Genomic DNA, 18,685 nt, shown 5'->3' with positions numbered 1-18,685 from the left:
AGGCTGTTTGGACCAGGGTCTCCCTTTTCCACATCCTTTTACAGAAGCCATGCCAGGTCTTACCAGAGCAAATTGTATTTATCTATATATCCATTAATTCTGTACTTTGTTATAACTTATCATTTGTCTAATACAGTCATAAGGTTAGCAAGTCTTTAGTTCCCTGACCACTCTAAAATCTTTTTTAGAGGATAGAATTGTAGTTGCCACAGATAAGATATGATAATATTAATTGAATGAAAAGTATTACAAGCAGAACCACCATAACTCACGATTCTCATGTCCCATCTGAATGAGCGTAAAGTAATAAGACAGCTATAAAGTTTTCTATAATTGTCAGACTTATATTTAAACTTTAAGAAATGTATATAGCTAGTTGCTACAAAGTCAATGTCTTTAATTCTATTTTAAAGCTAACCTTTGTTTCATAAATGTATTTAAAAAGCAGAAAGTTTGATAAAAGAGATAACTCATACTATATTTGAATAGTGTTCTTTTTTAAAGCTAAGCAAGCCTTTCAGAAAAGCCTATATTAATTTAGATTTGCATTTTGTGCACTATTTACTTATAACTTTCCATCTATTTCAGATTTTAAGTATAAAGGTACCTAGAGGTTAATACGCTAGATATTTATATTAATAAAGCTATAAAGATATAGATATTTATATTTAAATTTATCTGTATATAAGATATATAAGTTTTTGGTAGGAGTATTTAAATAATGAATACAAACATATACTCCTCCTTCATGAAGCCAGAGGTACTTGAAGTTGATAAATGTTAGTAAACATTTTTTTTTTTAAAAAGAGGAAGATAAATTCTGCAGTGCTGTAAATTTGTGGGATGACCATAAAGTATTTTGCCATAAAAATATTCTATCTGTTTAGAATGTAGATAAGAAAAAGGAGAAGGAGAGAAAGAATGGATTTGTTGTTAGTTGAACTAAGATGCAGAGATTAATAATGATAAAATAAATTTTGTATCCACAAATTTCACGACCAATTGTTCTTAAAGACTGTGTATGTTCTTAAAGATTATATTAATGGGCTTATGAGGAATTTCTTTCCATTAAAAAAGTGTCATTAAGTATTTTCATTTTGTTAAAACTTTAATTGTTGCCTCAGAACCCAAAATACACCAAGATGGGCTTCAAAAAATAACTGAAATGGTACGAGAAACAAACATGTCTGAAACTTTTTAGAAATTCTAATACAAATTTGTTTGCATAATTTTATATAGCCTTTTTAGTTTTCCTACACTTAAAATATAATGTAAAATTGATAGTGTGATGTATAGTTCTACTTCTTGCAGTCATTTGTTTTTCTTGTTGAAAATGGTGATTCTTCCTCACAGCTAACAAAGATTTATCAGGAAAAAAGTGCTGAAAAGTAAAGAATTTAAATAAAACAAAAGCAGTAAAGTGCCCTATATCTTACTCTGTAGTTATTTGGGTCTGTTTCTAGGTATAAGACGTAATAAAAAAATTTGCATAGCTCAAGTAGTATAAAGTATTTTTCTTTAGATTTCTTAAAGCAATGCTTGCTCTACTTTGAAGCAGAATATAGCTAATTGGTATTAGCTATGCAGAAAGATGGTCTAAATTAATAATTTAGAAATCCTGGTATGCTACTACTTGTACCTGCTCTACTTGAACAATTCTAATAAAAAGATTGCATTACATTTTAGGTGCCTTCTAAAATACTGTGGGCTAAACATAGGTAAAATATAAATACTAATGGTTCAGTTGTATTAATGCACGTCCTTTTCCCTAGATCCTAAGACCTTTGATGAAAGATTGTTTATTGCGTATATTACTAATCAGCTAAAATCTCCCTTGAAAGAGTTGTGAAAGTTGAGGTACAAGCTGAAAAGCAAGTAGTATATACACATTAGCAGGACGCTGCAAACATAATATGAAGAAGATTAGAAACTCAAAGTTTCTAAGTTTCTTGTCCAATTAGAAATTGGAAGAAGAAACATCTGTATTTCTAGAAGATGTGGAGGAATCTTGTGGAAGTATTTTTGTGATCTTACCCTCCTGTTCTTTTCTCTAGTGTGTCTATTTTCTACTGCTGTCAGTAGTAGGATCTGTAGTTGGATAGATTTTTGCCCTTATCCACTTGTTCCTATTGAGCATGACACTGATTGTATTTTAGTCATTTTGCAAGTTGGATCACTTTAGAATATTAGAAGCTTTTTCAGGTCAATTTTCTTCAGCTTAGGCTGCCCACCCAAGGATGAGTCCGTTATCAACCCAGATTATCTGTCAGACTGCTATTTAATGCTACGGTGAGTGCTCTTTGCTCCTAGTATTATGTTTTTTACTACGTCAATAATAGGACATTTACCTACACTATAATCCTGTCTACACTTTATAAATGTATCTTAAATATCCCAACCTATCCAATGGTTCTAAAATGGATATGAATACCCCACAACTAAGGAAAAGTTTCCATATATACTCATTAACAATGGTTACTTCACTGAAAGTAAGGATGAAAATAGTTCTCTTCTGCTTCATGGTCTTCTTCAGTTTCACGATCATGTGTTTCATGATTGTCTTCTGCTTCGTCATATTCTTCCGGTGTTAAAAATCGTCGAAACACTGGTGTTCTTAGCTGAGTTGACTTGTTGACATTACCGTTTTGTTCGCCGTAATAAATGGTTCGAATGTGAGGGAAGCAAAAGAATGCATATGTGCTTATTGGAATCGTAAGCTTATTTCGGTCCACTCGTATATAGGTTAACTGGTTGGTGTTCATTGGATCAATAGATGGACACATCAAAGTAACATTTATGACTGCAAGAGAGAGAAAAATATTAATTAAATACAGAAAATAGTTATATTTAAGACCTATTGCAAAAGTGAAACTTAAGTTTTGAAATTTAAAACAGAAAATATTTTTGTGGTGCACAATACTGATATAAAACTTCCCTTTGTTTTAAATTGCTTTTTAAATTACAGTGATAATAATTTTGGATTTTGCAAAGTATAAGGTTGTGGGGTAACTAAAAAAAAATATAACTACCACTACAATTTATGATTACTATTTTATGTGCATGGAATATTTTAATAATACCTTTTCTCTGTATACTTTTTTATCAATTGCCTAATGAGAAGCAAGTTTCAAAAATGTTTTAGCTTGTTATATGAAAAACTGGTGTAAACTTTTACAAAAAATTGCAAATTAGGGGTAAGATGCAAACCTAAAATCCTTTCTAATTTCACTGCTGTTTGGCCTCAGCTAACTGAGGATGTGTTTACACTGCATCTTGAAGAAGATGGGATGATATTCTTCCTGCACTGTAAGCTGATCAAAACCTATGTAGCTGCATTTGCTCCTGAGAAGTGCAGTGTGCGTGAACTCTGGGTCAGTGCCACACGAACCCGGTAGTTCAGAACACTAATAGCTCAAGTTCACCTCTCTGCAAAGAAGGACATCAGAATACCTCTTGAACAACATGCAAATTTGGTTGACTGCTGGATTCCATGCTTGGTTTATACATGACCTAACTGAGAAGTTGTAAGGTGGCAGGTCCTCGAAGGGACACAAAAATAGATGTTTCTGATAGTTTTTGATGTAGGCTCAGAGTTCTTAATTCTGGATGGAAAATATGCCGAACTCACCCCCTCCCACAGCCAATGCCAAAATCCACTAAACTTTTTGCTCTTAAAGATTTACAACCATCAACTTACTTTCGATGTCATTGTCTTCAATATACAAATGCTGCAAACTTCTTGGAATATAGAATACTTGTTTTAATTTGTTGTGTCCAAGATTAAGTTCTAGAAGGTTAGGTAGGTTAAAGGTGTTATGTGGAATGTTCTGCAGGTTATTGTGGGACATTCTTAGAGCAATGATTTTTGGAAGTCTGTTGAAATAGTTTTCTGGAATATAAGAAATGGAGTTATTTTCGAGAGAGAGATACATAAGTGATGATGGTAGATCAGGAGGCATAGTCTGTAATTTGTTGTTGCATAAGTTGAGCTGCATTAAATTTTTCATGTTTGTAAACGGTTTTCCTTTGAGTACTGAGTCGTCAAGAAAATTATTGCAAAGGTCAAGCATGGTTATGTTGGGTAATCCTTCCAATGCATTTCCAGATAACCGAGAAATCTTATTGAAACCAAGGAGGAGTCTCTCTAGAGAGCTGGGGAGTGGGAATGGAAATTCTTCTAATTCATTATGTTGTAAATGAAGTTGCACTAAGCTTGAAAGTTTGGCAAAAACACCATGGTCAATCATATGAAATTTAATTTTGTTATGGCTGAGGTTAATTTCTCTTAAGAAGGTAACATTAGTGAATGGTCCTGCAGGCACAGCTTCAATATCATTGTTTTGCAGATAAAGTTGTTGGACGTGACTAGGGATATTTGGTATTGTCTTAAGCTTACGATGATCACAGTACATTGATAATGGAAAAGCTGGTGGACAAAAGCATTCTCCGGCACACTGAAGTGGAAAAGGAAAGCGAGGAACTTCAGCTTGGGTATTTGGATTAAAATAATATGGATGTTGATGATTTGGGTCCTCATCATATTCATCCTCAAAATCATAGTCTTCGTATTGACAAAAGACCATAGCAGCCCAGAGGAGGTGAATGATTGATAGCTGGCTTAGAATCCCCATATTTAAATTTGTTGTATCCTGTTGATGAGAAGGAAAAAGAAGTTTATCAGGTAGTCATAAAGTAAATCACATAGAAGTTTCAGTTTTAAGAAGCAGCAATGTAAAATAAAGTAAGTAGAATAACGCATTTTTTGGCAACATTGTCAGTGACATTATTAGCAAAACCAAGTTTTAATCTGTATCTTCTAAGAAAACAACCATAAATGAATACACTATCCTTGAAGTAAATGTAAGTTTTCTTGTTTGAGTTCAGACAAGGAACAGCATTCTACCTGTGCTGTGCCTGTTACTGAAGTTGGGAGTATAAAAAAAGTCCCAGTCTTCATTCCTTTCTCACTTTATTACAGAGAAATTGCAAAAGGACTTTATATATAAAAGTGATATAGTCTGGGATTTGTATTGGACATTTGCGGTGTTGCATTCTTTCCAGTGTAATGGGTTAAGCATCAGCCTTACAAGTCAGTTTTGAATGGGTTCAGATGGAATTCCTGGGCAACGTTTCTTTCTCAGACATTTGGAAGCACAGGTAGCCTTATTAAGCTCTGTCAAAGTGAAAAGTTTTTCTGCAAATTTATTGATTATTCTCACTTTGAACTTGCACTGAACGAACGGTACGTGGTCAATAGAATGAATATTGTTTGGAAGGGACTTTTGGTGATCATGTAGTCCAGTGTGGGTCTCCAAGTGTTTCTATCTCCCAACAGTAGATGAGATCAGCCTTGACTTTGACTGGGTGAGCCCTAAAAATCTTCAAGTGTGGAATTCCAGCATCTCTCGAAATAACCCAAGTTAGTGTTGTACTACACTCCTTGTGAAAAAATTTGCTAGTCTTACTAAGCATCCAAGCCATGGCTTGTGTCTGTTGTTCTTTTTTTTTTTTTCAACAAAGTTATTTTAAACAAAAATATATATACTCAACTGAAGTGAGGTAATTGCAGGATTGTTTCTATAAATAGAGCAGTGCAATAGATTACTTCAAAATACTGTATTTTATGTAAAATAGAAATTTACATGGCTTTGGTGATTGTATGTTCTATTTTTTCTATTTTTTCTTCAAAACATGACTTAGTACAATGCATTAATGATGATAAACATTTAATTTTTCTGTTCCTGTCATTTAATTAAATCAAGTACAATTCAACCATTGCGCACCACACATCATTTAAGATCTTCAAATTTCTGATGCTCAAAGCCAGACAAACATTTGAGAGCACTTTATGCAGTCAGAGGAACCCTGTTATTTGGTAGAATTGGAGTTGTGAATCATAACAAGCTTTCAACTTAAACAGATGAGTCAAAATGTAACATTGCAGGTCCAAGCACATAAATCGTGGAAAATTTGAAGAGACTTTGGTCAGTATAGCATGGGAACCCTGAGGCAGAGGAAAGCAGATATTCTCAGGGTTTTTTATAATGACATTTATGTTTCTTAATCAGGGGACTCTCTTCTTTGTTTTCTTGATGCTCTTAATATTTTTTTTTTACCAAACAATTAGTTGTTAACAAAGGATATGAGACTTACAAATGCTAATTTTCTGTGCTTCATGGTGATGATTAATTCCTAATGCATGATGTATTCTACAAATTTAATGAGAGGTAATCCTAAGGAAAAAAAAATTAGTAGCAATCATGGGATTTAATACATCCTCATAATTTTCCTGTGTTGCACAAAGCCTGTATGTGACAATGGCTGGGTGAAATCATTTGTGGTATTGTGTAGCTTGCATTTCTAACTTTTTGTATCATTTGCATTTGAATGCTCCTTGAATCAAGTTTCATTACTGCTTAAAATCTTAAAAACAGGTTTGGATGGAGTCAGTTGTTTGGAACCCCACGATAGGCAGGTCCTCAGCAAAGCCAGGGTCTCCATATCCCTACAGCATCATCAGATGTCTGAGCTAATCTAAGTAAATGGCAGAAATATGTCTACACAGAGAACAGCCTTGGACTGCAAGCATTGTGTAAATGCACTATGCCGATAAACTTTGCAGACACTTGCTGAGTTGAGCAGCAATACGGTGCTTCAGGAGGAATTTCTTGGTTTTCAGATTTCGGGCAGTATATATTGGGAGAATACCTTATTTCCATATTTCTAGCTTCTAGTCAGACCTGGTGGTGTCTACCTGTTAAAAATCTGTTTCTAAATCCTGTGACTTGATTCTGTTTTTCATGAACAGATCCTTACACAATCTGTCCCTTGTTCCTATTTCATGTTCTTGATTTCCTTTGCATTACTGTTACTCCCTCTCAGTTTCAGTCCAGAACCTTAGCTTCACCTTCTACTTTTATTCTCAGTACTTATACTAGGTGTCACAAAATTTCCAATTAATGATTTCAGTTCTCAGGGCCGCAATAGTCCTTAGAAACCAGGAAGAACAACTCAGGAAAGTCCTGCTCAGTTTGAGGAAAAAGCTTCCTTTGGCCTTCATGCAATTGATTCACTTGCCAGGTAGATGATGTAAAGAGAACTATAATCACTTCAGATGGAATGATAAGTAATAGATAGCAAAGTCTCTCGCTGGTCTTCGGGAGAGAGAGGACATGATATTTGGGGGGATTTTTTTTTTTTTTATATCTTGGCTGTAGTTGAGTGCATTTTTGATAGAATAGTAACTGTCCTTCCAGGCTTGCAGGTCATGTCTCAAAGCACTGAAATACTAACACTTCTTCATGAAACATTTCTAAGAACTTTTAGGTTTAAAAAATCATGTCAGGTGAAACTTGATAATGGGAGATGCAAGTCAGATGCACACGATATGATAAACTGCATACTTAGAAGGTTGCAAGAAAATAGAAAATCTTACAAGCATGATTCTCTACCATCTCTAATAAACTTAAAGCTTAGTAGCTGTATTTGTAAGCTGTTTACTAGCTGAAAGCTGAAAATTATATAACATGCATGAATCACTCTTAACTGCAAAAATAACACAATCACTTCTTTTTATTCCTGATTACCAAGAAAACTTACTCTTTGGAAGTCTGTGAAGCTCAAGTTGTAGAGGGCAGCAAGTTATTGTGCTGGTGAAATCATCTGAGAAATAGCCTAACACAGCTGGAGGGAACAAAAGATCTCTCTAAGCCATATTTTGTGGTGAGGAGCCTTGTGGGAAGGCAAAGCAAAATAATAGCCTTAGCCCCTTTTCTGATTTGCCAGTTAAAAAAAAAAAAAAAAAAGTTGTGCCACATCATCAGTTACTGTAGATGCTGTGTCATAAGTCTGAAGCAATTCCTCGTTTCGTTAAAATCACTTCAAAATTATTTGCAAGATTCTTTCACTGTCACCAGTTCCCATTAAAAAAAAATAAATTGAGAGAGTAAGACTTCAAGAAGTATTACAGAGGTCATTAGTTCATAGTACGGTTTCAACTACAATGATTCAGTTATGCAAAGGATTTGTCCTCTGGAGGATGAAGTTAAGAAACAGTAAAAAATTAACCTTATCAAGATTGAGGGAAAACATGTCCTATAGAAAAGCTCTTACGGCCATCTTCCATTTTATACTTTTTTCCCCTCCACAATCCCATATTTCTTGTTTCCTTCCTGCAAAGTAGTTAGTGCTGTTGGTGTGATGATGTACTTCTCAGGGTTGTTTTAAAGTTGTAATTTGGGATTCACAGTAAGTTTCCAACGTGTTTTTGCTAAGTTGTATAGAAAGAGCATAAATTTTCCTATGAAAAAGACAAGTATGACACGAGATATAAACCATGTTACTGAGGAAAATTATTCTTCATAGCTTTTATGAGGGAGAAATAAAAGGCATGATTATCTGCTTTTGCTGCTATGTGGTACTTAGATAACTGTGTTATATGCAAAAAATGGAGAAAATGGACAATTTTTTTGTTGAATTGAGACATTCTGGATTCATTGTATGATTTATCAAAAGCATTTGATTATGCTTTTGGTTTAGTAAAAGAATTGCATCATTTCAAAATCTATTCACAAGGAAGAATCTGATTCTTAAAAAAACCATAGGTGCCTTTGAGGTATCATATTTGAGAAAATAATGCAATAGTAAGTTTTACTTCTTTTTTTTTGTCTTTGAGCTTCCTGAAGCTGATGATTTGCTTGACCTTTTCACGTTTTTTCTCTAACATTGAGGACAAGAACATTGTTTGAGAAGATAAATCACACGTGATCCTAACATTTGGGACATAAATAAAAGCACCAGAAGTCATGAGCAAAAATAACAGTGTAGGAGTTGGCGATACTGGAATTAAATTAAAACAGTCATGTATTTATGTAGAGAATATAGAATACAAGGGAGAGGTTGAAAGAGTAAAATTAAAACTGCATAATCCTTTATTAACAGTACTGTAAATGATTGAATAACTGCATTGTACCACTAAACCCAACTAATACTAAACAACAAAAGTAATTGGTTCTTAAAATAATTAGAATACATTCATAATCATGAACAAAAAAAAAAACCCACCAAGTTTGTTATGCCAGTTAGTAAAATGTTATTTGCTGCTACAAAGTTTGGGTTTTTTAAGCACAAGACAAAGAATATGGTGCAAATTTTTGGAAGCTCCATTATATTAACAGTTCTAAAATAAACATATGCAAAACTTAAAACTATTTTCTCTAAAGATAAAAATTGGACCAAATTAGATTTTAAATTTCATACCTGGTATTTTTCTATCGTTTTCAACTACAGTTTGTATCCCAAATCCTCTTAAGCTGTCAGGAGACTTAAAATCTCATGATGCATTTAAAAATCAATGGTGGCAGAGCAAAAGAGTCTATCCTTTTGAAAAATTGTAGCAAACCTCTTGATTTAAAGCATATTTAGCTGCAGAAGATGATGCAGATCTAGCTATGGGATATATTCAGCCTCAGTTCCTGTTTTGTTGCATGAGCTATCTTGGATATAAACAAGTCTCTACTTTGTGATCTTGGTCAAGTTGTGTGGTTTGATCTTCTCTTAGTTTTGGTTTGAGGTGTGGTAGGAATGTCCGTACAAGGAGGATAATGAGAGGATTAAATTTAACATCATTCATGTAAGGCTTCTTGTTTCAAAGGCTGTGACAAATCTATTAAGTTTTCAATGTGTTGAAATGGTTTTCAGTTATAAAAAAGTGTTTCATAAGGACTTATTTTTACTGTTAAATTCGTAAGGGTTGTTTTTCATCATTTTATTTAGTTGTGATGCAAAGCAAAATGTCAGTCAAGCTAAAAGTCAGGATTGGCTTGAAGCTGATTCTTAAGTCAAACTTGGATCCTTTTTGTAAATTAAAATTTTTTGAAATTTTACCATCTTCATTAATTGCATTCAACTTATGAGACTTGTTAGCTTTTTTCAACTTTGGTTCTGAACTGCAGGCTTAAGAAAGCAGACTGTTCTAATTTCTTGTGATTTTTAGGTTTGTTTAGCTAGTTGGGTAAACTCAGAACTTGGAATTTCCAAATTTTAGCCAAAACATTCATAGAGTAAGTAGAGAAGATAACCAGTGGCACTGAAGTGAATGGGATTGGCCCTGATATCAGAAGGAATAAATTATACTACGTGGCCTTTTCCCTGTATCTACCATTTTACTGTAAAAGATTCTTGGGTTTCTTTGGGTTTCTTTTTTTAGCTAAGCTATGTAAGTTAGAACTGTCTTGGAAGTATGATCTTGTTAGAAAGTTCTTCAGCTAAGGTCTGGCCCTGCTATCAGGCGTCTGAATAAAAGCCTAAAGCTCAAAATTTTAAAATCCTCAGTTGACAACTTTGAAGGGATTCTGTGTTTTATGTAAGAATTGGTGATGTTAGTTTGTTTCTCTTAAGTGCACAGTAGAAAAGAGAACATGTGATCAAATATTAGGAAGTTTGAATGTTGTAATTGGTTCCCCATAAAGCAGGTTTCAGAAGTAAGAAACAGGCTTAGGCATGTATCAGCTAGACTGGGCTGCACTTCAAAGTCAGATTGTAGGCACAAAAAATGCAGATATAAAACTCTTTGCATCCTAATTTCTAGGTCTTAACTGGCAGTCCACAAACACTGTCAGCAGATCACCTGCAGCCTGTATGACTCTTGTATGTGATCTGTTAAGGCACTTCTTATTTGTGCTTGCCGTTAACAAAAGTAACTGATTATCAAGGCTGCTGAATTTATTTATCCTGTGCCAGAACTAATCTGAAAATTTGGTTACTGAAGTGTAGAGCTCTCAGCAAATCAAGATACTGAATTACTTGATCTTGCAGAGCCTCCAGCCAGAGCACTCAGTTAATTATAGCTCTTACAGTCTTTGTGTTATTCTGCTCTTCAGTGGAAAGGCATTTTAGGAGCATGTCCCTGTGCGAATATTCTTTTTTTTTAAAGGTCATGTAAAAGAGGCCATCAAATCATATCAACAATCCTGCAGAGCTGAGACAAGAACCAATCTGTTTAAAAAAGGAAAGGAAGACAGAGCTGTGCCATGTGTGGGGCTCACCGTTGCCTCTGACCTGAACCTTGTTGTGTGGTCTCTACTTATTTCCCATTCAGTAGGTGGTATTACAAGATCAAAACTCTGGCAACCTCATCTTATGCAGCCTGTTTTATATGTGTTGCTTTGTTTTGCTAGGAGCTACTAGAAAGAACATGTAGAGCAACTGAAAACGGTTGAGTTGACAAAAAGTATATTTGAAAACTAATTCCTAAGATTTGCTAGACTGTAGATTTTGCACGTATTGATCAAATGGTACTCTGAATTAACTTACTTTCGTTGACTCTTCTAATCAAAGGCAGGTTGTGGTTGCTGGTGGATTTTTATCAGTCTGTTGTAACTTGAGTATGCATGCTACAACCATGAATTTAAAGAGGAAATTAAAGATTTTTTTTTTTGGTAGGTTTTATGGCTGCATTTCAAGAACGTACTTCTCAGGTGACCATACAGTCGTAACAGGATGAGGAAAAAACCAAAAATTGTCCTATAATTTTACCAGAAAACAATGTAAGTTAGTAGGTTTCTGAAGCCCTGTGATGGGTTTATTGGGTACTTATTATCATTCTGAAATATAAACATGCCTTTTCCTCTCATCCATGCTGTGGGACATGGAGGATTTTTTTCTTTTTATCTTCTCCACTTGCTCCACTTACTGGATTTGCTGATTCAGGGTTGAACAACATCCCCTCTCTTTTTGTTCTCCCTTCTTCCTAAGCATTCCTTTATTGAAATTGTTGATTTTTTTCTTATGTTCTACTGTTTCTGTTTTTTTCTTATTTTGTATTTTTAAACTGTATAATTTTGTGTTTTGTTTTTCAAATTCCCCACGTCTTTGAAGCATATTACTAGTTACCGCGTGTGGTTTACATTTGAATCTCAAAGACCAGTCCTAGTATAGATTGAATGACTGAGAGCAAGAGCTTATTGATATTATGATGTGGGAATGAATATAATCCCACCGACAGTTGTGGAGTAACTTTTACTAATAAACAGTAATACACTGACTTTTTAGCACTGAATTCGTTAGAAGCATCTCTCTATCTAGAAGCAAGATATTAGGAAGCCCTGTTCTCATTAGGTGATTGGTTGAACATGTGCAGTGAAAAATTTGTATTGCAATTTGTTTTGCTTGATAAGAAAAAGCTAAGTATCAAGCCACCTGGCACGTTCAAATGTGTAATACGGAAGCTTTTTGAATGGAAGGGTGGGTGTGAGGTTTTTTGCTATCCATTTACGGTAATGGATAATTGCCTTTGAAAGACTAATAGGAGTGTTGTAACATTTTCTGAATGTATTGCTGTCTTAGAAACCTTAGAAGATTTTGATACTATATTGGGGGGGTTACTTTTTTTGATATATGGATTTTACTTTCTACAGCAGGGGCATTTAAATAGTCCTATTTGTGTAACGTTTCTACTACCACAGTAACAAGTAATCGTAAACAATTGATACTGGCATAATACAATGAGTTTAAAATTCATGTAAGCAGTAATATCTGTACCAAATAGTGTCTGATTACTCTAAAATACCCTGGACTATTGTATGAAATCATAAATAATTTCTGAGGAGAGTAACTGTTGTCAGCTGACACTTATATTTTTAGTAATTGAATGGTTTAACAAATCTGTTTTGCCTTATACTTTGGATTTTTATACAGCTTGCTTTTGTTGTTCCAAGACAAATGACTTTGGGCTGTATTTTCCTCCCATGTGGAGTTTTGTGATATTGCTTGCTTAATTGGAGATTATATATCTATAATTACACCAGTATAAAATGGGAGTGTCTGCCTGGTTTTGTAATTTTCTTGAAGCAACATTAGCAATTGGACCTCAAACTTTAACATAGCCTTTATTTTGCCTGATTTGTTACCTATATAAAATTATATAGATAATCATAGTATGACGGGTGTCTTGCACTCACGAATAAACAAAAGTAATTAAAATTGTAAATAAAACTTAACATACAGTGTTTTGTAATGGAGGAAAGTGAGAAAGGTAATATAGCTGAATGTAGAGCACAGAGATCCCTGAGCAGTACTGGTCCAAGTTGGTAAGGCCAAATAGAGTAGAACCCTTTGTACTTGTTATGGCTTCTGTAATAGTTTATTCAGTGTTATTTAGTTGAGATAGGAGTGTCATTTTACACTTTTATACTTACCATTTGAAAAAAAAATTAGTGTATTTTTCAGTTCTGTAGTAGTTTAGGCATGACCCTCATGTCTTTAAAAAAAAAAAAAAAAATCAGCAGATTGGGAGGACTGTCATCTTAATATGTGAAGCTGACTAGAAACTTGCTGCTCACTGGAAGAGCATTCTTAGCACCCAGTATAATTTCATTCCCTGAAGCTATTCCAAAGCAGGCTCTTTTATGCATTTATTTCAGCCACAACTGCTAACTTCGATGCCCTAAGCTGGCAGATACCTAAAAGAGATAATGTGAATTCTACCCTATCTTAATAACTTATTTTAATACCTTATTAGCTTATTTAATTCATTCGTAGCTATGGACTTCATGCATTTTCGTTAAAAGAACTAGAAAATGTGCCTGCGACTTCAGGTTGTTCCCATGTTTGTATCCAGTCTGCAAATAATATGTTTATAGCCAAAAAAAATAAGCTTTTTATTTTTTTTTCTTTAGGCACTTTCAGGCAAGGATAAAGGAGTAGTTGTCTAAGTTATCTGCCAAAGAATTCCTGAATGATCATGCATAGGAAAATGTTTTACATTAGGAGAAATTTTCCCCTTGTACGTGATGGAAAGCGCTTCCCATTTACTCTTTTGAGTGTGTTTGAGAATGAAGGTCCTTACTTGTTTTTACAATGACTATAGAATGTGTTTCTTTTCGTGGTAGATGTATTTGAACGTTTCCAGAGCAATAGATGTTTACAACTGTCCTGCCTTGTAGTGCAGAGGATTTTGCCAGGCAGCGTTTCAGCTCTCTCCAATAGTCTGGAAACTAGAGATCATCCTTAAACTGGTTCTTAATTTTTATTATCCCTCTTTCTTCTAAAGAATAAATCCTCTCGTTTTAGCACAAGACCTTGTAATGCTGGCATCACAGCCAGCATTACACTTATGGCCTGCAGTACGTTTTTTCTGCAGTCTGAATCTGTGACTTGGAAACTGCTATAGAAACATGGAGTAGTATTACATGTCATTAATCTGTACCCTGGCATATTCTCTTATAAGGAAAGATATGATCTCTGTGCCCTTTATTTCCTTCAATCACTCTCCACTTTTATCTCTGTTTTGTTTGGATTTTCTTTAAATAATATTAACACTGTTTTGGAAGAGATACTTGTCCATGCACCTATATTGTGCTTGACACATAAAATAAATGTCATTCGATTTATGGCAAATAATCAAATAGAAGTGTTTCTCTACTGTTTGAATAATTTGTGAGTCACATCTGCTTCTTGGCAGAGCTGAGACAGGCTCTCGTAGTTATTTTATCCAATCACTCTGTGGCAGGAAATCTTCTGTTTCTTCTATCATTAGCCGTTCTGAGATTATTGAAACGCCTTATGGCTGCTTCTGGTGAGGACTTGAACACAGTTTTCACTTAAAACAGCATTCAAATTAGCGGCCATTTCATTAGGGAGGATGAGTTGATCTAGGCATTAGTTACAGATCTTCCATGGTAATCAAGCAAGTGTCCTTGTTGCCTTATGTCATGCTTCTGACACCTGACCCTTGCCTTGTCCTGTCACTTTTTGAGACTGGAGGTAATGCCTGCAACTATTTGTAGCCAAAATATAAACATCCATAATGCTTTCTTTTAAACAAATAAATAAAATCTAACTGGGTCTTAGGGGATGGCATGAAACCAGTGCTTTGAGTGATTAGGTTGGACTCAATCACAATTGAGCCAATAGTAGTAGCTGCCTTTAAAAATGTTAATATTCTATATAAGTGCAAGACAGCTGTCTAAAACTCCCTTCACGTCTCTGCCAAACACTGGGATTATCGCTGAAACTTCTAAATCAGTCTGTACATTAAGAAAGTCACAGAGAGATGATTGGTGTAATTGTTTAGAACAGCTAATGGGGGAACTAGATAGTAGGTTCACCCACAATGGAAAGTTTGAGTGGAAAGGTACTCTTAAAGGAACAGTTACTGCATGAAGGAATTGTACATCTAACAGATGTGTTTTCCAGGCTTGCATTTTCTCCTCTTCTCAGGTTCCTGTGCATTCTGATTTTTGGGAGGGAACTGTTAAAGTGGGAAGCATGTGTTACCCTTTGTGTTCTAAGCGCAAAACACAAGAAGCAGCAGTATGCATCTATGATACACAGGTACTGCCAAGGCAAAGCATTCCTGAGACAGAGGTAATGAAATATTGCCTCACCTATGTATGCTCCAACGGAATGCGCTCAAGGAAAACATCTCAAAGATTTTTAGTTAGTATGGTAAGAAACCTTTTATTTTTTTAATGTTCACTGTGTTTATAGCTTTATTATAAATAAATGACACAAGGTTTTTATAAAGAGTAACTACTTTTCTTCCATATATTAGATGGAAGCAGTAAGAATGTAGAAGACAGGTTTTAGATCAGACTTAGTTTCTCCTTTTCTGAAATAAAAGATTGTGGGTTTGACTTTTAGAAATTCAATCTAAATGCACTTTATTTAGCTTTGAACAGCAATATTAATTGTTCCAGGAAGACCTTTTCTTCAAAATTTTTTTTCAGTAAGAGCCAAAATACCAAGGGAGTATTATACTATCAACGCATAATTTTCTACAGATTTCACCTTGATTGTGGTCTCAAGGAGAGATAGTGGCCTACTGACCTTATACTAGCTTACTCTAGTTTGTGTTCTGAAAAGTTTATTGCTATATTGTACAGGTAAATGTTAATTGTTAACTGTGATCCTGACATAACAAATGAGGAATCTCTTGTCATGTTGCTTAAGGAAGTACTTTATGGGGTCTGGCTATGATAGTGGTACTTGAAGGTTTGAAATATGTTTCCTTCTACATAGCATCACAACAGACTTCATCTTCACATCAAATGTGCCAAATTTACAGGCCACTGTGTAGGAGCGTAGTTTATCAGGTAGAACATAAACCCATTAACTTTACTACCCAATATAGGTAGATGTTTACATGGAACATAGCTTTGAAAAGTACTCTGATTCTTTCATCTCAAAATTTATCATATTACATTAAGATTCTACTGGTTGTTGTTATAGGACAGTATTGTGCAGTTAGTGAATATGGGGGCAAAGTTTTATACTGTTGTACTGACACTATTTCTGTATTTCTGAAAGTTATTTGACTTTCTTTTTCTTTGTTAGTCATTCTATAAATGGAGATAAATAAAAGTGCTTCCTTGCCCTATGAAATCCAGGATTTGAGGAAATAGAAAATATTGGAAATAACAATTTACAGGAAGGTAACATCTACATGGAAATTATATGTATTAGCTTAAAAGATAAATGAAAAAGTATGCATTCCAAAAAGCAAAGTAAGCTTTTGTGAAATTATTAATTTCTAGCTATTAAGCACTATCTTTTTCTTGAGCAATTAGTACTTATTTGTTGCTGGAAAAATGAGTAGACAGTTGCTTTTATTATTCTTGAAGAATAGTAGCTTATTATATCACTATCTGATTCTGAGCATCTGCCCATCAGGTTAATACATAAGTGGCTGCTTCACTTTCTTCATGATAAAAAAATTAGGCACTATTACTGACCCATGAGTCACTTATTCAGTCTGTTCCTTGTTTCATCCTGTAGAATAGAAAGAAGGTAGAAGACGACAGAGCTGACAGAACAGGAATAGTATGGTATCTGGATGTTCTTGGTGGCCTAAATAGGATATAAATTTTGGTAAAATAATATATTTCAAAATGGCAGGCCAATTTTCTTTTCCACAAATGAGAAACAAAGGAGTTAAGGTATTCTGTGAAGAGTATTTCTGGAAGGAAAATATTTTCATTGGTCTTTCTATCTAAAAAGTACTTGGAAGTAACACAGGCTGAATAATTAAGAGGCAAGTGCATGCTCATGTCTGCGACTTGCTCCCTCTCCGTCCCTCAGGAAATTTTACATCCTTTGGCAACCAGTCAGCTAGAGATTTTTTCCATGCTTAACAGAGAATGTAACTCCTTAACAGTTACTGCAACCGTAATTATGAAGAGAGCATATTAATTTCAATATTGCTCCCCTTTACTGATGGAAACCTTTGTATAGGTGATGGGTAGTACACACATAATGATACTGGTGTATGAAACATGCTGCACGAGATGCCTAGATGGTCTATATATATGCAGCTAGTCTAATGCATCCAGGCTTGTTAAATTTACTGCTTATGCACAGGGAGTTTGTGGCAAGACTTAGCTGTGTGTGGAAACGTGTGGGATTCTCGTCAAAACTGCATCCACAGTGCCGCTGTTCCAGAAATCTCATAGTCTTCGAATTTCTCCTGGACAAGAATTTGAGACAGGGAAAGTGTTCATGCATAGGAAAACCTGGCTGTATTGTATTCCCACTGCAATCATAGCAGCATAATGGTTAAATCCAGAACTGCATTGTTCAGTTGAGTAGAACTGTTCATATTTTATATGAAAAACTGCAACAAGTCTGTCTGTTGGCAGCACGTTATGTTGAGCTAATTTGTTATTGGCTAACAGGCTTTGAGAAACATCTCAACTTGTTTCAAAATATTGATTAGTTTTGGAAATATCATGAAAGCCTTTCTGTTTATTTTATAGTTAACACTCTCTTCCAGTCTCAGGTGATTCATTGAGTATGCAGGGTAAATCTTACATTTATCTTACCAGATAATTTTAGACAGTGGTATGTGATACGTGGCATTTGGAATTTGAGTCAGATTTTCATTTACTCCAGGGCTTTTCCATATGTTTCCTATTAGCAGCTTTGTTCTCAAACCTCTATTCTCCCCAGAAAGGAGGGAAAAAAAAAAAACCCAAAAAACAAGCAAGAAACAATCTTAAATTCTAAACGTAGAGAAGAAGAAAAAATAATAGTCTTCAGATCATTATTTCATCATTTTTAGTTTACCATTGGTTTTATTGTCATTCTGGTGTTAAATTCTGAACAAAATAAAATGGAAATATTAATGTTTCTTTTGTCTGTTGTGGTATACATTAATTTTTCCAGATAAATAGTGCAATATTTTAACCAGAAATCTGTTCTCAAGTCTGGAAAATAGTGCGCAGTGATGTTTGGTGGTGTTCCTAATATTGTAATATGAATTTTCTTTTTTTCTTTGAAATTAATTGAAAAAAGCGCTTATGTTACTAATTTTTTGTTTCTTGCTAATCTGTCATTAAAAAAAAAAAACAAACCACTTGTGAAGTAGACTTTTTTGTTTTTAAAAATCAAGGCAACATGGGAAAATATCCAGAAACTTTGAAGAATGGAGAGAACAAATTGGGGTAGTTCAAACTTGTAAAGTTGAGACCTCTTGTTTTTGTTCAACTTTACTGAGCAGTCTTCTCTGAGATATTTGAAGTTGCTTCAGCAGATTGCAGTGAATGCAACTACTTGCAGCATTAATAGTGGTAAATAAAAAAAATTAGCTAGAAACCTAAGCTCTGAAATATGTAACTCTCTAGATTGAACTTAAACTTGAAAAGAAACATCTTAAGATTAGTAAATGGCCAACTATGGTTGAACGATT

The 18,685-nt window shown here is 34.5% G+C and overlaps 2 protein-coding genes across 5 annotated transcripts in view; one reads left to right on the top strand and one right to left on the bottom strand.

Annotated features, from left to right (window-relative positions):
* The window catches only part of CENPP (centromere protein P), a 149,956-nt gene that overhangs the window by 38,004 nt on the left and 93,267 nt on the right, over positions 1–18,685 (top strand). The gene's annotated exons all lie outside the window — the stretch shown is intronic.
* On the bottom strand, positions 714–7,738 carry OMD (osteomodulin). The gene is made up of 3 exons (XM_054837721.1): positions 7,600–7,738; positions 3,698–4,649; positions 714–2,800 (listed from the first exon to the last, which is right to left on the bottom strand). The coding sequence occupies exons 2-3, from the start codon at positions 4,629–4,631 to the stop codon at positions 2,481–2,483; spliced, it is 1,254 nt and encodes a 417-aa protein (XP_054693696.1). The 5' UTR covers positions 4,632–4,649; positions 7,600–7,738; the 3' UTR covers positions 714–2,480.

Source organism: Grus americana, chromosome 11 (assembly GCF_028858705.1).
Source record: "Grus americana isolate bGruAme1 chromosome 11, bGruAme1.mat, whole genome shotgun sequence".
NCBI classification, from domain to species: domain Eukaryota; kingdom Metazoa; phylum Chordata; class Aves; order Gruiformes; family Gruidae; genus Grus; species Grus americana.
The sequence above is the reverse complement of the archived record's forward strand: the minus strand, read 5'-3'. Positions and strand labels throughout refer to the sequence as shown.